At 45.3% G+C, this 22,500-nt stretch overlaps 1 protein-coding gene and 1 long non-coding RNA gene across 23 annotated transcripts in view; one reads left to right on the forward strand and one right to left on the reverse strand.

The window, feature by feature from the left end:
• The window catches only part of LOC124401466, a 12,148-nt gene extending 2,952 nt beyond the window's left edge, over positions 1-9,196 (reverse strand). Inside the window, exons 1-2 of the long non-coding RNA XR_006928570.1 lie at positions 8,954-9,196; positions 8,224-8,310 (exon numbers count right to left, since the gene is read on the reverse strand). This is a non-coding gene — a long non-coding RNA (uncharacterized LOC124401466). The remainder of the gene's footprint in view (positions 1-8,223; positions 8,311-8,953) is intronic.
• ptprk (protein tyrosine phosphatase receptor type K) overlaps positions 1-22,500 on the forward strand; it is an 89,581-nt gene that overhangs the window by 14,883 nt on the left and 52,198 nt on the right. For all 22 annotated transcript variants that reach the window (XM_046873592.1, XM_046873594.1, XM_046873593.1 and 19 more), the window contains 2 exons: positions 13,395-13,517; positions 20,122-20,393. In XM_046873592.1, the coding sequence (XP_046729548.1) occupies positions 13,395-13,517; positions 20,122-20,393 (395 nt within the window). The remainder of the gene's footprint in view (positions 1-13,394; positions 13,518-20,121; positions 20,394-22,500) is intronic.

The raw sequence follows: 22,500 nt of genomic DNA on the forward strand, positions 1-22,500 counted from the left end.
CTCTATAATCTATACTCTACTATACACTCTATATTCTATACTCTACACTATACACTCTATATTCTATACTCTACGCTATACACTCTATAATCTATACTCTACACTATACACTCTATATTCTATACTCTATACTATACACTCTATAATTCTATACTCTACACTATACACTCTATAATCTATACTCTACACTATACACTCTATATTCTATACTCTACACTATACACTCTATAATCTATACTCTACACTATACACTCTATATTCTATACTACACTATACACTCTATTCTATACTCTACACTATACACTCTATATTCTATACTCTACACTATACACTCTATATTCTATACTCTACACTATACACTCTATATTCTATACTCTACGCTATACACTCTATAATCTATACTCTACGCTATACACTCTATAATCTATACTCTACGCTATACACTCTATAATCTATACTCTACGCTATACACACTATATTATATACTCTACGCTATACACTCTATATTCTATACTCTACGCTATACACACTATATTCTATACTCTACGCTATACACACTATAATCTCTACTCTACGCTATACACTCTATAATCTCTACTCTACGCTTTACACACTATATTCTATACTCTACGCTATATACACTATAATCTATACTCTACGCTATACACTCAATAATCTATACTCTACGCTATACACCCTATAATCTATACTCTACGCTATACACGCTATAATCTATACTCTATTCTATACTCTACACTATACACGCTATAATCTTTACTCTACACTATACACACTATAATCTCTATTCTATACTTTGTACTCTAAATTCTATACTCTATATTTTATACTCTATACTTAATACTCTATTCCATACACTATATTTAGTTGTACTCTATATTCTATTTTATACTCTCTATTCTATATTCTATACTTTGTACTCTACATGCTATACTCTATAGAATATAGAGTAAAGAATATATACGCTGTACAACATATTTCTGTACTCAATATTTCATACCCTGAACTCTGTACTGTATATTCTTTACTCTATAATCTATATTCCAGAATATATAGTTCAGAGTGTGGTGTATATATTTAATACTCTATATTCTATACTCTCTATTTTATAATCTCTCTACACTGTATGCTACACCACTCTTTATTCTATACTCTAGATTCTGTACTCTACACCCTAGATACTCTATACACTATATTATATACTCTATTGTGTTCTATACTCCACACTCTATATTCTACAGTCTGTACTCTCCCTGTGCCCCTCTGTGCTGTAGATACACTGAGGTGGAGGTCGTTTGTATAACAGCAGTAACAGTTGGTACTTGTTTGTTTAAATCTTTTGCATGCACTAACAACTGCATATAAGGAAGAGGATTGTGTGTGTGTGTGTGTGTATGCAAACGAAGCCTGGAGCTGTGTTTGAGATTGAAGTGTGAGGACTGTACAGACATTTCTCACTTGCTTTTTGAATTGGACTAGAAAAAAAGTGTGTGTATCTGTGCCAAGTGGAGGCTGAATCCTTTTCCAATTATACTGAATGTTTTGGACTGTGTGTCTTGCCCCTGTGTGTGTGTGTGTGTGTGTGTGTGTGTGTGTGGATGTGGATGTGTAAACCCTTGGGCGATGCTGCTTTATCTTCTTTGCCCGTTAAGTGTGTGTTTGTACTGTGGCGAGTGGATTTCCTACATGTCTAAAAGTGCGTGACTGAGAGAAGACACACACACACACACACACACACACACACACACACACACACACACACACACACATATATATACACACAGAGTTAAATGGTAAATATCTTAGCAGCTAACATCAGCCAAGCTCCTTTCTGATTTAACCCCCACCTCTTTTACAGCTTCTTGATTCATTGCCCATGCCTTGTTTTGTGACATCACTATGGCAGTAAAATTAGGGGCGGGGTTTCTTATGCTGCTCAAGACAATTAAGCTAATGTTCACTCGGTAGCCTAGCTAGCTGTCTTAGCGACAGATGGGTCACTTGAAGACTTGTGAGCATGAGCTACGTCTGACTCGCTAGCATGCTAAGCTAGCTATCAAGCTAACATCCGATTTGATATTTAATCTGAGGATTCTATTAGCATGGTCTTTTTTCTCCCTTTTTTCACTCTGACTCTCTAAGTTAATGTGATGCTAACTCAGCATTAGCATGGTTAGCATCATTGTCTTTTTACACACACACACACACACACACACACACACACACACACACACACACACACACACACATCCTGTCTGCTAATCGCTTAGATCTAAATGACCCATTGGATGCTAATTATCTCTGTAACAAGGCTGGGATATTTATTGAGAACAGAGAGGATATGAGAGATCAAGGGATATGAGAGAGAGAGAGAGAGAGAGAGAGAGAGAGAGAGAAAAGGATGAGAGAAATAGATGTAAAAGACTGATAAGAGAATGAATGGGTGAGTGGTGTGTATGAGAGAAATAAATAGATGTAAGAAAGAGAAATGAGAGAAATGGATGAGAGTGAGAGAGAGAGGGGGATATAAGAGAATGGGATTACAGAATGCTCTTTATAGAACATTACTCCTCATACCTCTCTCATACTCTCATACTCTCTCATACTCTCTCATACTCCCTCATACCTCTCTCATACCTCCTCATACCTCTCTCATACTCTCTCACACGCCTCCTCATACTCTCTCATACTCCCTCATACCTCCCTCACACGCTCTCATACTCTCTCTCATACTCTCATACTCTCTCTCAAACTCTCTCTCATACTCTCTCTCTCATACGCCTCTCACGCTCTCATACGCCTCTCACACGCCTCCTCTCATACGCCTCTCATACGCTCTCTCACACGCCTCACACGCCTCTCATACGCTCTCACACGCCTCTCTCATACCTCTCTCATACCTCCCTCACTCTCCCTCATACTCTCTCTCATACTCTCCTCATACTCTCCTCACTCTCCTCATACTCTCTCTCAAACTCTCTCTCATACTCTCTCATACCTCTCTCATACCTCCCTCATACTCCTCATACCTCCCTCACACGCCTCTCATACGCCTCTCTCACGCCTCTCATACGCCTCATACGCCTCTCACACGCCTCACACGCCTCACACGCCTCCTCACGCCTCTCTCACGCCTCTCTCATACGCTCTCTCATACGCTCTCATACTCTCTCTCATACCTCCTCATACCTCTCCTCATACCTCCCTCATACTCTCCTCATACTCTCCTCATACTCCCTCATACTCTCCTCATACTCTCCCTCATACTCTGAGTGAGAGAGAGGATATAAGAGAATGGGATTACAGAATGCTCTTTATAGAACATTACTCCCTCATACTCTCCTCATACTCTCTCTCATACCTCTCTCATACTCTCCCTCATACTCTCTCATACTCTCTCTCATACTCTCCCTCATACTCTCTCTCATACTCTCTCATACTCTCTCTCATACTCTCCCTCATACTCTCCCTCATACGCCTCCTCACGCTCCTCATACGCCTCCTCATACTCTCCCTCATACTCTCTCATACGCTCTCTCATACTCTCCCTCATACTCTCCTCATACTCTCCCTCATCGCCTCCCTCATACGCCTCATACTCTCTCATGCTCTCTCCTACTCTCTCTCATTCCCCTCATACGCTCTCTCTCATACGCCTCTCACGCCTCATACGCTCTCTCTCACGCTCTCCCTCATGCCTCCCTCATGCCTCCCTCATGCTCTCCCTCATGCTCTCTCCTCACGCTCTCTCACGCTCTCCTCATACTCTCTCCTCTCTCTCATACCTCTCCTCATACTCTCCCTCATACTCTCCTCACGCTCCTCATACGCCTCCCTCATACGCTCCCTCATACGCTCCTCATACGCTCTCTCATACGCTCTCTCTCATACTCTCTCATACGCCTCTCATACTCTCCCTCATACTCTCCTCATACGCCTCCTCACACGCTCCTCATACTCTCTCTCATGCTCTCCTACTCTCTCATTCCCCTCATACGCCTCTCATACGCCTCTCACACGCCTCTCACACGCCTCCCTCATGCTCTCCCTCATGCCTCCCTCATACTCTCCCTCATACTCTCCCTCATACTCTCTCTCACTCCCTCATACTCTCCCTCACGCTCCCTCATCGCTCCCTCATACGCCTCTCATACGCCTCTCACGCCTCTCACGCCTCATACTCTCTCATACGCCTCTCTCACGCCTCTCCCTCATACGCCTCTCTCACGCCTCATACGCTCCCTCATACGCCTCATACGCCTCCCTCATACTCTCTCTCATACTCTCCTCATACGCTCCCTCATACGCCTCTCTCACGCCTCTCATACCTCTCCTCATACTCTCTCTCCTCATACCTCCCTCACTCTCCTCATACTCTCCCTCATACTCTCCTCACACGCCTCCTCACACGCCTCATACGCTCTCTCATACTCTCCCTCATACTCTCCTCATACGCCTCTCATCGCCTCTCATACTCTCCCTCATACGCTCTCTCACGCTCTCTCATACTCTCCCTCATACTCTCTCATACTCTCCTCATACTCTCTCATACGCTCTCTCATACTCTCCCTCATACTCTCTCTCATACGCTCTCTCATACGCTCTCTCATACTCTCTCTCATACTCTCTCTCATACGCTCTCATACTCTCCCTCATACGCTCTCTCATACGCCTCTCATACGCCTCTCACGCCTCTCACGCCTCTCTCACGCCTCTCATACGCCTCTCACTCTCCCTCATCGCTCCCTCACGCTCCCTCACGCTCCCTCATCGCCTCCCTCATACGCTCTCTCCTCACGCCTCTCTCATACGCCTCTCACTCTCTCTCATACTCTCATACTCTCTCATACCTCCCTCATACGCCTCTCACACGCCTCCTCATACTCTCTCTCATACTCTCTCTCATACTCCCTCATACTCTCCCTCATACGCTCTCTCATACGCTCTCTCATACTCTCCCTCATACTCTCTCTCATACTCTCCCTCATACTCTCCCTCATGCTCTCTCTCATACTCTCCCTCATACTCTCTCTCATACTCTCCCTCATACTCTCCCTCATACTCTCCCTCATACTCCCTCTCTCATTTTCTCTTCCTCATACTCTCTCTCATCTTTTTTCTATGGTTCTACAGTAGAAGAAAAACTAAGAACTGAGACAAAGAACCCAAAAACTGCAGTGTAACACACGCGCACACGCACACACACACACACACACACACACACACACACACACACACACACACACACACACACACACACACTGGAGTTTTATGTTTTTGTCCTCAAGGCAGTGGGAGGAATAAAAGACACAAGGACTCGTAGACATTTCCTTGTGTGTGTGTGTGTGTGTGTGTGTGTGTGTGTGTGTGTGTGTGTGTGTTTTGTCCTGGTCAGTTTTATGGGTTTATCGCCTCTTGCAGACACGAACAGTAAAAATGCTGCCCACCACAAATCTGCAGCTTTGGCACGTGCACACACACACACACACACACACACACACACACACACACTTGAGCTCTGTTAACTACATTTCTGTCAGTGTGAGACTTGGTTTTGTGGGGGTTGATCTTCTGCAGGCTTTGACATGTTTCTGCCTGTGTGTGTGTGTGTGTGTCATTGAGTTTAAACACACAGATTTGCTGCACTACAGAGAAAACTTTCTTTCTTTTCTTTGTTTGATTTGGGACACACCCACTCTTATGCACAAATGATGGCATTTAAGTGCACTATATAGTGAACAGGGTGTGTGTGTGTGTGTGTGATTTGAGACCTGCTCACAGTGGAATCATTTTGCCATCTATGTGGATTTTAAAGTCATTATTGGTTGTGTGGTTTGGGACATAGCCACAGCGGACAATATACAGTGACAAGAGTAAGTGTGTGTGATTTGGGACACGCCCACACTAGACAACATACAGTAAATATGAGGCGTTTGTGTGTGTGATATTTGGGACCCGCCCACATTTAGCTCTTGTAAAGAAAGACCCTTTTGATATTCGGTAAGCGTCCGCTCGTGTCCCGAATTGCTCGTGCTTGGTTAGGAAGCGCACTCGTGCACTTCAAAAGGCAAAATTGAACAAGCGCCTTGTTGTTAGCGTCACGTCTTCGAGCTCATTTAAATATTTACTGTTCCGCTTCCATCCAAAAAAAAAAAAGGCAAAGTCAATTCCTCTGTGTGTGTGTGTGTGTGTGTGTGTGTGTGTGTGTGTGTGTGTGTGTGTGTGTGCGCCCTAGGGCTGCTAGAGGATACAAGCACTTCCTCCTTTAATTGGCTTTCAGGGCAGCAGTAGAAATATTTGTCGGCGGAAACGAGTGCTTGTCACGTTGACTTTAAAGTTGCTGTCTGGCTGCGCGAGATGTAAAACACTAGCATGTCACGCTAATTACCCCCGAGTGTGGCGTCTCGCCCTAAATCACCCCATACATCCCAAATAAACCCCCGTTCCTCCTCACGTCACTCGGCTTAAAGACGCCTGAAAGTTTTGTGTTGGGTTTTAATCCTCGCCGCGGTCATGCTAAGACTCCGAGGCTACTAATGTCTAGCGTGTGTGAGATGTCGAACGTTAGCTTAATGGCTAAAGCTCAGTAATAACAGAGAGAATCTCAGTAATGATCAAACGTGAATAAAAGCATGGAGTCGTGACGCAGGAACGAATCGGAGTTTCAGTCCCAACTGAAAGATTCGCAGCAGTCACCTCACAAACGACAGAATCTGGGTCACGGATGAGATCTCAGAGGGAAGAGTCCGCCCCAAAAGATCGTCCGATTGCAAACACACATCTTTATTCTCCTCAGGATTCGTGGCTCCGCGGCGTCTCCGAGACCGGCGAACGTGCTGATGAACTTTAGCTACGAGGCGAGCGGCCGAACAAGACGGCACGGTGTCGCCGATCGGGTTTCGCGTTGTATATTTTTGTACCCAAAACCTCACCTTTATCTACGCTTGCCGTGAACGCGCTCACCGCTCAAAGGCGTTTGAAGGTCGAATGTTGAGTCACGGCCGACTCTGTGAATGATTGACCTTTGTGTAAACGCTCGTGAGGGGCAGCGCACCAAAGCTTACTCGGGATTTAAGTAACGAGGGATTCGAGGGTCCTACTGTACACACACACACACACACACACACACACACACACACACACACACACACACACACACACACACACACACACACACACATTGAATGTTATCTGTAAATGAGTGAAAGAATGAGGAAATGCAACAACACAACTGGTTTTAAAGGAACTTCGTTAACTACGACGTATACACACACACACACACACACGACCTTTGCCCTGTAATTGTACACTTTCTCTAAATCTCACTGGACCGGTTTCCATTCAGTAAATGCAAAACAGCAGCACTTGTGTTACTTCCTTACGCTATGTAGTCCTGTTACATCTGTGAAGCCACGCCCCTTCAACCATACCACGCCCCTTCAATTAAACCACACCCTTCACTTACACCATGCCCCCTTCTCTTACACCATGCCTCCTTCAATTAAACCACGCCCCTTCTCTTACACCACGTCCCTTCAATTAAACTACACCCCTTTAACTACACCAAGCCCCATCCATTTACACCACACCCCCTTCTCTTACACCACGCCCCCTTTACTTTCTTTACACCCCCTTCACATACACCATGCCCCTTTTGCTTACACTACACCCCCTTTATTTACTTCACACCCCTTCACCTACACCACACCCCCTTCTCTTACACCACGCCCCTCTCCTTTCTCCTGGGTGGGTGTGGCTCAGTTTCTCTGTGTGTAAAAAAGGTGTGTTGATCTATAACTGTGTGTTTAGTGTATTAGTATTTGTGGTGTGTGTTACAGTGTGGTTGTGTATGGTTGTGTGTGTTTTGGGGCTGCAGCTATCGATTATTTTAGTAATCGATTATTCTACCGATCATTCCATCAGTTAATTGAGCAGTAGATACGAAGCGAGTTTTCATTAAAGAGCAGCACAAAACATCAGAAATCAGATGAATTTTTTACATTAAACAAGTGATTTTTTTTTTTTTTCCTTTTTAGAAAAAGGAATTTTTTTTAATTGCTGAAATTTCACACACGAGTATCTGCAAAAACTGAACCCATTCAGTGCATTTCATTTCCATATTACATCAAAATGCAAACACAAATAAAACAAAAATATTAATAAAAATATATAATATATTTCAAACGAATAAAAAAGGAAACGCACTGTACAGTCTTTCCTTTGGTCTGAATCGTCTCCTCGCACCTCACTGGTTTCTCGCCATCTTCTGAGTCTGTCTGTCCGTCCAGGGGTCTCATTTATAAACGTGGCCCACACAGCACAGCACACAGCACAGCACACAGCACAACACAGCACAACACAGCACAGCACAGCACAACACAGCACAACACAACACAACACAACACAACACAGGTCGGGATTTCTAAAAAATAATCATAAAAAAACGTGACAACGCGACTTTTGCATGTGAAGTCACGTTTCTAGCCTCGTTTTGTGTGTACGCCATGTGTAGTAATGTGTGTGTGTGTTCCAGTGTAATGCAGTGTGTTACATTGTAATAGTGTTTGTGTTAGTGTGTGATGTATGTTGTTGTGTGTTTTGCAGTCTGTTGGTATGTGTGTTACAGTGTGTTGGTGTGTGTTGTCTTCAGTGGTTGTGTAGTCTACTCTTTTTCACTTTCTTCTTGTGACCCTTGAACTCGGTGAAGTGTGTGTTAATGAGCTGATAAGGTGAGGTGTGTTACAAAACAGCTGTCTGTATTGGTGTGTGTGCGTGTGTGTGTGGTAAAACCAGAAACGGCTCCATCCACCCCAAGACCAATGTCACCTTCAGTTCTTTTCTACTCAATTTCCCCTATTTGACTGTGTGTGTGTGTGTGTGTGTGTGTGTGTGTGTGTGTGTGTGTGTGTGTGTGTGTGTGTGTGTGTTCTCTCACCTTGTCTTTTACGGTGTTACATTTCCTGTAAAATCTGTTGGTGTAAATGTACTGGGCTCTGAAAAACAGCCTTATTTTGTCTGACTGAGGCCCCGCCTTCTTTATAGTGACTGACGGACACAGAGGCCCCGCCTTCTTTATAGTGACTGACGGACACAGAGGCCCCGCCTTCTTTATAGTGACTGACAGACGCTCTGCCTTGCTTTTTTCTCTAATGTGTTTGGTGTATAAAGATTTCTTTATTGAGAGAGAGTGTGTGTGTGTGTGTGTGTGTGTGTGTGTGTGTGTGTGTGTGTGTGTGTAGCGCGCTCACTCCCTCACTGATAGAGTCATTAACGCATCTTTTCATGTCCGGGCTTTGCGTTCCCCCTCGAGCTTTATCACACACCATAATTATTTTATTATGCAAATGAAGAGCCGCCATTATTTCATTAGCGCCTCATGAATATTCGCAGCCGTAGATTAGGATGCAAATGAGGTGGCGAGTGTCCTCGCGAGCAGCCGACTTGGCCCTTACACGCCCATCTGGAGCCGTGTGTACGTCCGTGTGTACGTCCGTGTGATCGCAGACTAGACGATTATATCGCAGGGGCTGTGTGTTTTCACCAAGCGGAAATCTTTCTGCATTTTTATTTTCTTGTTTCGACCGTGGGGGAAATTTTGCTTCGTGCCTTAAAATTTCTAAATAAACCTCCCCACAACGTCTCCACATCCACCCAAAATCTCAACGTCTTCACATCCACTCAAGATCTCCACAACGTCTCCACATCCACCCAAAATCTCCACAACGTCTCCACATCCACCCAAAATCTCCACATCCACCCAAAATCTCCACAATGTCTCCACATCCACCTAAAATCCCCACATCTCCACATCTACTCAAAATCTCCACATCTCCACATCCACCTAAAATCCCCACATCGCCACATCTACCCGAAATCTCCACATCATCTACCCCAAATCTCCACATCTCCACATCCACCCAAAATCTCCACGTCTCCACATCCACCCAAAATCTCCACAACGTCTCCACATCCACCCAAAATCTCCACAACGTCTCCACATCCACCCAAAATCTCCACAACGTCTCCACATCCACCCAAAATCTCCACATCCACCCAAAATCTCCACAATGTCTCCACATCCACCTAAAATCCCCACATCTCCACATCTACTCAAAATCTCCACATCTCCACCTCCACCCAAAATCCCCACATCATCTACCCCAATTCTCCACATCTCCACAACATCTTCACATCTCCAGATCTACCCAAAATCTTCACATCTCCTCCACATTTCCTCCACATCTACTCAAAATCTCCAAATCATCTCCACATCCACCCAAACTCTCCACATCCACCCAAAATCTTCACAACGCTCCACATCTACCCAAAATCTCCACATCTCCACATCCACCCAAACTCTCCATATCCACCCAAAATCTCACAACATCTCCACATCCACCAAATCTCCACATCCACCGAAATCTCCACATTCACCCAAAATCTCCACGTCTCCACATCCACTCAAAATCTCCACATCCACCCAAAATCTCCACAACATCTCCACATCCACCCAAAATCTCCACATCCACCCAAAATCTCCACAACGTCTCCACATCCACCCAAAATCTCCACATCATCTCCACATCTACCCCAAATCTCCACATCTCCACAACATCTTCACATCTCCAGATCTACCCAAAATCTCCACATCTCCTCCACATCATCTCCACAAATCTAGAGGAACATCTTCCCAGAACACTGAATCTCATTAAAACGTTTAATGCGTGATGTTAAAAAAAAAAAAAAAAGAAAAAGAAAAGGAAAAAAAAAGCACAGCTGAGGTGTCCACAAACTTTTGCCAGTACAGTGGTGTATAATTGGGAGTGTGAGAGAGCTGGAGGAGAGAAAGCTTGAGACCGAGGAGAGAGAGAGAGAGAGAGAGAGAGAGAATCTTGTCGTTCTTTTTCAGTCTGAGAGCGGATGAGAGAGTCACGCCGCCGCTCGCCTGATTTCCATACGCCGAATCCGCTCACGGTTTGACACGATGGAGAGAAAAATCTCCTCCTTTCTCTCAATCCCCCCCTTCTTTCTCTCTCCCAATCCCTCTCTCATTCTGTCGTTCCTCTGTCGTTCCTCTGCCAGGCCTGTGTGTGCATTTGCATGCGTTTGATGGCAGCGTCACCTTTTAAACGCCGCTAAGTCGACAACTTCTACACGTTGAGTTTTGTGCTAATGTGAGAGAGAGAGAAAGAGAGAGAGAAGGATGGAGGGATGGAGAGAGAGAAATGTTTTTTTGGGAGATGTTGTTGTGCTGTTGAAATGTCAGCAGAATTAAAGCCAAATCCCGACTTTATAGGCCACGAAGCTGCTCGGAATTTTCCACGCGTTAAATCGCTGGATTCATACGCAGCTTTAAAAACCGACTACAGAGGGCGCTCTTGAGACCGCACAGCTACGTTCCTCTTAACCGAAAAATGTTAAGCGTCTCGTTAGCGTCTTATACTGGACTCACCTGTTAATAAAGGTGAAGGTGGGTGAAGCGTGAGGAACAGTCAGCTCAGGGGTTCATCTCTGCACCTCCGCAGGTTCCAGGCGACGTAGACGAGGAGAAGAAGCGCGGGACACGTTTAATTAACGCCGTCCTCGTCTCCGTCCCTGCTATTAAAATGTAAATTCCGTTTGGGTTTTATCCCGACATGGCAGCAGTCTGGAGAAAAAGGTCAGGAGATGTTTCAGCGTGGAGGATCTGACCTTTTTCTTCACAGGTGATAACGAACATAGAGGGTTGAACACCGCGAGCGGCTTTTCTTCCTCTGAATTAAATCCGTGGAGGTTTTGACGATCTGACTGTCACGACTGACGTCTGGATGGGTGACCACCTGAGAACCTCCTCCATGGACCAGGATAAATAGAGGTGTTTGGATCAGGTTAAATGGAGGTGTTTGTCTCAGAAAGGATGGAGATGTTTGGAAGTGTTTGGATGAGGATAGATGAAGGTGTTTGGATCAGAATAAATTGAGGTGTTTGGATCAGGATAGATGGAGATATTTGGAGGTGTTTGTATCAGGATGGATGGAGGTGTTTGGAGGTGTTTGTATCAGGATGGATGGAGGTGTTTGGAGGTGTTTGGATCAGGATGGATGGAGGTGTTTGGAGGTGTTTGGATCAGGATGGATGGAGGTGTTTGTGTGTTTGTCATGTTCTCTGCAGCAGAGTGTATTTTTGTTCTTCAAGGAGAGGTGACCCATGACCTCAGGAGGAACTCGTCACAGAAATCAGCCAGTGTTGTCAGACTCGTTACCCCCCAAGCCCCCCCAACCAACACACACACACACTCTCTCTCTCTCTCTCTCTCTCTCTGCAGTCTCTGACACATTTCATGCAGCGAAGCCTTCAGGAGTTTGTTTTTTGCACTCGTCTCGCAAGTAATGGAGAGAACGAGAGACAGAAGGAGCGAAACGGCAAAAAAGGAAGGATGACAGTGTCCTGAAGCTAGCATTCTCTCTCTCTCTCTCTCTCTCTCTCTCTCTCTCTCTCTCTCTCTCTCTCTCTCTCGTCTGTCTTTCGTGCTCTTTCTTTAAGCCTACCGTCTTGTCAACTGAGTACACACACACACACACACACACACACACACACACACACAGGAGTGTATCTTCTCCCTGAGTCCAGAATTAGATCACGAAAACCGATCTCAAGTTTTTAATTTTCTCTTCGCACACGTCCTGATGGAAAGAACGAGAACATTTGTCATCTGTGATCCCTCGTTCTCTTCTCTTCTCTTCTCTTCTCTTCTCTTCTCTTCTCTTCTCTTCTCTTCTCCACTGTAGAAGTGTCTTATTATCCGTGTGTGTGTGTGTGTGTGTGTGTGTGTGTGTGTTTTGCGGACACCTTGGCGTAAGATCCTGTGCTTTTTTTGAACATCTCATTTCATGCTCGCTGTTCTAATCAGCTCCACTCTCCTGGGAAGATGTTCCACTAGACATTGTGGAGATGTTGCGGAGATGTTCTTAATCAGCCACTAGGGTGTGAGTAGGGTCAGACTACCTGTGTGTGTGTGTGTGTGTGTGTGTGTGTGTGTGTGTGTGTGCACGCGCAATCAGAACGTAAATTCACGAGAGAGATGATGAGGAGGATGATGAGCAACCACAGTTTGGAGAAGAACCACATCTGGCTGGAATAGTCAGGGTGTCCAAATACTTTTGGCTTGATGGGGTATATCGGTTGAGTTGGGTTTTTTTCTCCGACAGCAGCAGAAGTCACCTGTGAAATGTTTTTGTGTGTGTGTGTGTGTTGAGAGATGAATCTAAGACAGCGAGGACAGCAGTGGGTTTCTCTTGGCTTGGTGTACGAGTGTGTATGTTTTCTGGTAGAAGTGTCTCATTATCTGTGTGTGTGTGTGTGTGTGTGTGTGTGTGTGTGTGTGTGTGTGTTTCCAGGCGGTTGCTCGTTCGACGACGGTCCCGCGCAGTGTGATTACCAACAGGATCCGTACGACGATTTTGATTGGACGCATGTCAGCGCTCAGGAAGTTCCCTACTTGTCCCCTGAACTGCCTCAAGGTGACACACAAACACACACACACACACACACACACACACACACACACGGAATAAAATAAAAAAAATCCCCCACAAAAATTGTCAACCTGCCATTAAACCCCTTTTCCTGCGTTGGAGACACTGTGGGACACCGTCGCTAGGCAACAAGAAAACGCAGGTCTCTGCGCAGCGCTAGCTAACGAGCGCAGGCTAGCCGTGTAGCTGTACCATGTAGCATGTCGCGGCGTTCCCATGCAAACGGAAAGATCCGGAAACGTTTTCACTCACGCGCTAGCTAGTATCGGGCTAGCTTCCACACACACATATATACACACACACTGTAAATGTTGAGACGATCTTGCTAGCATGCTAGTATTTGTGTATCTAGTGTAGTGCTAAATCCATCGTGATCAGCATGCTAGCGAATACGAGGCTAATCGTGTTTTATATCATTTGAGTCCCTCAGCTAATGTGGGTATTACGTTTTTCTATGTTACGCTATCATATTAGCACAAGCTTTACTATTGAAATGCTGGCATTGTTAGCTGGTTTTGCTAGTTCCTTGTTTTTAATGGCGTGGTTTAGCATTAAAAAAAAGATATAGTAATCATTTTACCCTCAGATACAAATGCAAGATAATCCAGTAAAAAAATCTAAACAAAAAAACGTACAATTCTAATTATCCTAACAGCTTGTTGTAGCACACGCCACGCTCCAAATTAGCATTACCTGGCTAGCGTCGTTCATCTTTTCTTTTTCTTTTTTGAACTTGTGTTTAAAAACCAGGTCCGGGGAAAGGATTTAATTGTTAGCATACGAAGCCATAGCGATTAGCGCATGGGATAATATGCGAGCTAGAGGCTTATTTTTCCCCTCCACTATATTACAATGGATTCTGAACTCGGGTTTGTTAATGGCCTTAGCTTACCATGCTAATTCAGGGCGCTTTGCTGTAATCAGGAACGCGGTCGCTAATTCTCGCTAGTTTTTTTTTTCTCTTTTTTTCCTCTCGTTCTCCGGAAGTTCTTGTCTAATTCCTCGCAGGGCGTGAAGAGCTTTTTCATTCCATTAGCATTCTGGTTCACAAAGTCGGCGTTGGAGGTGACCGTGCAGGAGATAGAGAACGCTCGACCTTGTCTCATCACCTCTCCAACGTTTTTCTTTTTTTTTTTCCTTTCAAAGCCAGGAGCTTTTTCATTATTTCTTTTCACACACAGGAGGTTTCAGCGCTTTTCACTCGCAGGTACATTTCCTAATTAACACGAGATTAGGTAATTAATCACGCGTATGGAAGGGGGACGGGGAGAGGGAAGAACTGGGGGGTTGGGGAATGGGAGGTAGAAAGGACAAGGTGATCGGGATGAGGGACAGGAGATGAAAAGGGTGGGGGTAAGGTTATGAGGGAAGGAGATGGGGGGACAGAGGTTTGGAGACATGTGATGGGGGCAGGTGATGGGAGGAGATGGGAAAAGAGGTATTGGGGCAGGTGATGGGAGGAGATAGGAAAGAGGTTTGGTGACGTGATGGGGCAGGTGATGGTAGGCGAGATGGGGAAGAGGTTTGGAGCGTGATGGGGCAGGAGATGGGGAAAGAGGTTTGGAGACATGTGATGGGGCAGGTGATGGGAGGAAGATGGGAAAAGAGGTATTGGGGCAGGTGATGGTAGGCGAGATGGGGAAGAGGTTTGGAGCGTGATGGGGCAGGTGATGGAGGAGATGGGGAAAAGAGGTTTGGAGACGTGATTGGGGCAGGTGATGGGAGGAGATGGAGAAGAGGTTTTGGAGACGTGATGGGGCAGGTGATGGAGGAGATGGGAGAAGAGGTTTTGAAAACGTGATGGGGCAGGTGATGGGAGGAGATGGGAAAAGAAGTTTTGGAGATGTGATTGAGGCAGGTGATGGGAGGGGAGATGGGTGAAAGGTTTGGAGACATGTGATGGGGCAGGTGATGGGAGGGGAGATAAGAAAAGAGGTTTTGGAGACGTGATTGGGGCGGGTGATGGGAGGGGAGATGGGTGAAAGGTTTGGAGACATGTGATGGGGCAGGTGATGGGAGGAGATAGGGAAAGAGGTTTGGAGACGTGATTGGGGCAGGTGATGGTAGGCGAGATGGGGAAAGAGGTTTTGGAGGCGTGATGGGGCAGGTGATGGGAGAGACAGAGGAAGGTGTTTTAACAGTGCATCCTTGGAACATTGAGGAACTGCGAATATAGGAATTAGTAAAAAGTCAAAAGTACGGCAGCTAAGAACATGTTTCCATAGGAACCTACGGTCCCTGAGAACATAACTACCTGGAAATACACTTGTCTGTGAATATATGTTTCTGAACCTAGTGATAAACAGAACGTTGGAATATAAGGTGCTTAAAATGTAGGATGTAGGAACATGGGACCCTGGGGAGAAAGATTCTTTGGATTTTGGGGGCCCTATAATGTACGGCTCTTGAAGTATGGAATGTGAAAGCATCAGGTACTGACAAAATGCAAAGACTTTGGTAACACAGGACCTCAAGGACCGGAGTCACTGGAAACATTGTGTTAGAAATTTAGCATAGATCAGACTCACGTTAGCGAATATATTGAATAATCCATGTATGTTGATGTAGATCTGACCGAGTGTTGTAGAACATTAGCATTAAGCCGAGTGTGTGTTAGCGTATTAGTGTAGATTAGACTAAATGCTAGTACATTTGCGTAGTCTGAAGTGCTGGCGGAACATTATAATCCTTCCATCCTGCAATGGTACGCTATCAGTCTGATCTAATGCTAGCACATGATAGATGACGTCTGATCCGATGCTAATACGGTTTATAAAAGGCACATTTTTGATTCACTTGCAACTAGCATGAACTGTAGCACACGTTCCCACGCGAGGGGCTACGTCACACTCTACGTTCCCAGAACACTGGTCTGGCGCGGGGGACGGGTCGAGACCGAGACCTGTCTCTCAGGTTGGTAGCGTGGGCGCGAGAAAATGTGCGAAACAGTTAGCATGTTTAGCGTTCAGAGACGCTCCCGTCTCTCGTTCTGGTGCTGCAGTGCATCATGGGAAGTCGTCTCCACCCACACTCTAACCGCGGCTAAATATGGAATCTGATTAGTGTATCTAGTGTAACCTTTGATACGGGAGGCGAAAAAAAAAAGGGAAAAAAAAAAGGAAGCATGTTTTTTTGAGCGACGAACGAGAGGAAGGATGACAGCTGAGGGGAGAGAGAGAGCGAGAGAGAGACGTGTGTTTGACAGCCATCTTGTGATGTCTCTTAGAGGGAAGCGTGACGGCGGCCATGACACGTAGCTCATTTGTTTTGATACGCGCTGACATTGCCGATTCTCGTTACCACGACGACAATCATCCAGAGATAACGAAGTGCTCCTGCCTCCCTCTTTCTCTTTCTTTTTCCTTCTTACTTTCCTTTTTTCCTTCCTTCCTTGCTTACTTTCTTCCCACCAATTACGTGGTTCATCATCATTATATTACTTTTAATAGTATATATATATGATTGGTCCAAAAGTATTGTGACACCCAACGCCAACTGAACGAACCCATATATCTCTCTCTCACACACACACACACACACACACACACACACACACACACACACACACACACACACACACACACACAGTAAAACACACAGTAAGGAAGAAAGTGAAGAAGAAAGTGGGTTTGAAGTAAAACTCCCGTACACGTGCGGTGTGTGTGTGTGTGTGTGTTGGATTATTTAAACGTAGCCTGGGATTGTGGCTGCGGCGTCTAATCGAGACGCTGAGACTAATTACCCGGTTTGGATCGCGGCCTGAACCAACACAACAGGGGGGTTGGGGGGGAGACGCAAACTGGAGCGCATGTCTGAAATTATTCATCAGAACTTTCCCAGTGTCTTGTTTTCCTGCCAGAGAGGAGGGGAGAGAGAGAGAGAGAGAGAGAGAAGGACAGAAGGAAAACAACTTCTTGGCCACAACTCTTCATTCCATAACCCGAATCTGTTCATCTCGGGAGTTGTGAAAGTGGCGCCACTGCGGCGTCTGGAACAGATCTATCCTACTGCTCTTTCTCTCTCCATCCCTATTGGTTGCTATTGTTTCTATGGCGACGGCCCGTCTGCGGGGACGGCACGCTCCCGATGAACATGTTGTGAAGATTCGGGACGATGAACCACAGTGGAAGGAGTCTCCAGTTTCAGGAGTGAACTCCAGGCTTTACAGCTGCTCTAGACTAAGCGAGAAAACGGATCAAAACGGGAACGAGTCATGTTAGAGCGCTTATTAGCATGTTATAATCCTGCTATTAGCATGTTTAGTGTACTATTAGCGTGTTATTAGCATGCAATTTCTCATAAACCTGTGCCTGTCTGGCTGTCTGTCTTACTGTCTCATTCTCTGCCTTACTGTTTGTCTGTTTCACTGTCTGTCTCGTTGTCAGTCTCCATGTCTTAGATTCTGTCTGTCTGTCTCTCTGCATCTCTCTCTGATATGATGTTGCGGGTTGGTGGTCAGATTTTAATAATAAAATGAATTAATTGTGTGTGTGTGTGTGTGTGTGTGTGTGTGTGTGTGTGTGTGTGTGTGTGTGTATACTCAGTCAGATGTCAGTTTATAGAGACTGATTTAAATGAGATGAGCTGCTTATTTGCGTTTGTACACACAGATACTCTAATCCCTGTCTTGTCTCTGAACCCAGTCTGAGATCTCACACACTTCATTCCTACAAACTTTACACCTCTCGCAGTCAGTCAGCGTGCAGTGTTAGGAAACGTGTGTGTGTGTGTGTGTGTGTGTGTAGTGTAACAGCAGGTTTCGCACGTTCGCTCAGAGTGAATTTTTTTGAGCGAGTGCGAGACTGAGAACAAAAAAAAGAAAGAAAGAAAGTTGAGACTCGCTGGAGAAGGTGGTTACAGCCTACAGCAGGAGGAAACATGCGCGCACACACACACACACACACACACACACACACACACACACACACACACACACACACACACACTGTGATTAGGTTACACACTCATCACCGTCTCTCACCACACATCTCACGTGCACACACACACACACACACACAGGATACAGATACATGGTGGCACGGTCAGGGGAGTGGCCTGATATTCTAATGAGCACATTCATTCTCCTCCTTCTCTCTCTTTTCCTCTTTCTGTCTATCTGCTGTTTTCTTCTTTGCCTGTCTTTCTGCTTATCTATCCGTATCTCTCTCCTTCTTTCTTCTTCTCTCTCTTTCTCTCACACTCTCTTCCTCTATTTCTCACTTTGTCTACCTCTCTTTTCCTTTTTCTGTCTGCTTCTTTCTTATCAATCTGTTTTTATCTGTCTCTATCTCTCTGTCTCCCACCTCTCCTTGTTCTCTCCACCCCCATTTACACTTTCTTTCGTTATCTATCTCTTTTAGTCCATCTACTTCTTTCTTGTCTGCCTATCTGTTTTTCTCCATCTCTCTCTCTTTCATTCTCTCTCTCTCTCTCTCTCTCTCTCTCCCCCTCTCTTGGTGATGGTGGTGTTGAAAGTGGTTTAAAATCAGTACGTGGTGTTTTGGGCCAGTGAACGTTCCACACTGTGATTTAGCTTTAACAACTGTGTGTGTGTGTGTGTGTGTGTGTGTGTGTGTGTGTGTGTGTGTGTGTGTGTGTGTGTGTGTGTGTGTGTGTGTGTGTGTGTGTGTGTGTGTGTGTGTGTGTGTGTGTGTGTGTGTGAACAGCCAATCTGACACGTTTGTGTTTGGAGTGTTATGCTGCATATTTCTTCGTTTTTATCAGAGGCTCAAATCTCGGCTCGATGATTTCACTCCTGATCTTTCACTTTCTGATTCCTGAACCTCTCTCACCTTCTCCTGTCTCTCTGACTGTCTCACCTTCTCCTGTCTGTCTGACTGTCTCACCTTCTCCTGTCTGTCTGACTGTCTCTCACCTTCTCCTGTCTGTCTGACTGTCTCTCACCTTCTCCTGTCTGTCTGACTGTCTCTCACCTTCTCCTGTCTCTCTGACTGTCTCACCTTCTCCTGTCTGTCTGACTGTCTCACCTGCTCCTGTCTGTCTGACTGTCTCTCACCTTCTCCTTCTGTCCGACTGTCTCACCTGCTCCTGTCTCACCTGCTCCTGTCTCACCTGCGCCTGTCTCACCTTCTCCTGTCTCTCTGACTCTCACCTGCTTCTGTTTTACCTTCTTCTGTCTGTCTGACTCTCACCTGCTCCTGTCTCACCTTCTTCTGTCTGTCTGACTGTCTCACCTTCTCCTGTCTCACCTTCTCTTGTCTCTCTGACTGTCTCACCTTCTCTTGCCTGTCTCTCACATTCTTCTGTCTCTCTGACTCTTACCTGCTCCTGTCTCACCTTCACCTGTTACACGCTTTTTCTCTCTCTGTCTGTCTGTCTGTCTGTCTGTCTGTCTGTCTGTCTGTCTTACCTTTCCCTGTCTGTTTGTTTCTCTACCAGTCAGTCTGCTTGTCAGGCAGTTCATGCAGTTCACTGTGTGTACTCCACACACACACACGCACGCACACACGCACAATCACTATATCAGACACACTCTGATTAAACTCTAGAAAGATGGAGCAAAAGATCTGTTAGAAAAAAGCTGGTTGTGCTTTTCTGCAGTAACAGGAAGTGTCTGTCCCTTGTGCAGGTTCATACATGATGGTGGACTCGTCTCAGCATGACCCTGGGGAGAGATCACGCCTCCAGCTCCCCGTGATGAAGGAGAACGACACACACTGCATCGACTTTAACTACCTGCTGTACGCCACTGAAGGCTCCAGTCCTGGAACACTCAATGTCCTGGTCAAGGTCAATAAAGGACCAGTGGCCAACCCTATCTGGAACATCAGCACCCACACCGGGAACATCTGGAGGAAGGCGGAGCTCGCTGTTAGCACCTTCTGGCCCAACGAGTACCAGGTACATCAGCTCCAGGAACACCATCACACACACCATCAGACCTTATTATACACACCGTCATTCACCATCACACACACCATCTCACACACCATCAGACCTTATTATACACACCGTCATTCACCATCACACACACCATCTCACACACCATCACACTTTATTATACACACCGTCATTCACCATCTCACACACCATCACACTTTATTATACACCGTCATTCACCATCACACACACCATCACACTTTATTATACACGTCATTCACCATCACACACCATCTCACACACCATCACACTTTATTATACACACCGTCATTCACCATCACACACACCATCTCACACCATCACACTTTATTATACACCGTCATACACCATCACACAAACCATCTCACACACCATCACACTTTATTATACACACACGTCATTCACCATCACACACACCATCTCACACACCATCACACTTTATTATACACCGTCATTCACCATCACACACACCATCTCACACCATCACACTTTATTATACACACGTCATACACCATCACACACCATCTCACACCATCACACTTTATTATACACACCGTCATTCACCATCACACACACCATCTCACACACCATCAGACCTTATTATACACACCGTCATTCACCATCACACACACCATCTCACACACCATCACTTTATTATACACACCGTCATTCACCATCTCACACCATCACACTTTATTATACACACCATCATTCACCATCTCACACACCATCTCACACACCATCACACTTTATTATACACACCGTCATTCACCATCACACAAACCATCTCACACACCATCACACTTTATTATACACCATCACACATCTCACACACCATCTCACACACCATCACACACCATCACACATTATACACACCATCATTCACCATCACACACACCATCACACCATTATACACACCATCATACACCATCTCACACACCATGATACCTTATTATACACACCGTCATTCACCATCACACACACCATCTCACACACCATCACACTTTATTATACACACCGTCATTCACCATCTCACACACCATCACACCTTATTATACACACCATCATTCACCATCACACAGACCATCACACCTTATTATACACACCATCATTCACCATCTCACACACCATCACACTTTATTATACACACACCGTCATTTACCATCACACACACCATCTCACACACCATCACACTTTATTATACACACAGTCATTCACCATCACACACACCATCTCACACACCATCACACTTTATTATACACACCGTCATTCACCATCACACACACCATCTCACACACCATCACACCTTATTATACACACCATCACACACCATCTCACACACCATCATAAACACCATCACACCTAATTATACACACCATCATTCACCATCTCACACACCATCACATTTTATTATACACACCATCATTCACCATCTCACACACCATCACATTTTATTATACACACCATCATTCACCATCTCACACACCATCACACTTTATTATACACACCATCATACCTTATTATACACACAGTCATTCACCATCACACACACCATCTCACACCATCACACTTTATTATACACATCATACACCATCACACACACACACACACAATCACACCTTATTATACACACCATCATTCACCATCTCACACACCATCATTCACCATCACACACCATCACACACCATCATACCTTATTATACACACCATCATTCACCATCACACACACCATCTCACACACACCATCAAACCTTATTATACACACCATCACACACCATCACACACACACACACACACACACACAATCACACCTTATTATACACACGTCATACACCATTACACACACCATCATCACACAGTCACGCACTATAATACACCATTTCTCACACACACACACACACACACACACACACACACACACACACACACACACACACACGCCATCACATGCCATCATTCACCATAATACACCAACACACACACACACACACACGCACACACCATATTCACTATCACGTTATCATACAGTCACACAGTCTCACACAATCATTCACCATCACACATAACACACACACACACACACACACAC

The sequence above is a fragment of the Silurus meridionalis genome, chromosome 18 (assembly GCF_014805685.1).
Source record: "Silurus meridionalis isolate SWU-2019-XX chromosome 18, ASM1480568v1, whole genome shotgun sequence".
Classification (NCBI taxonomy): Eukaryota; Metazoa; Chordata; class Actinopteri; order Siluriformes; family Siluridae; genus Silurus; species Silurus meridionalis.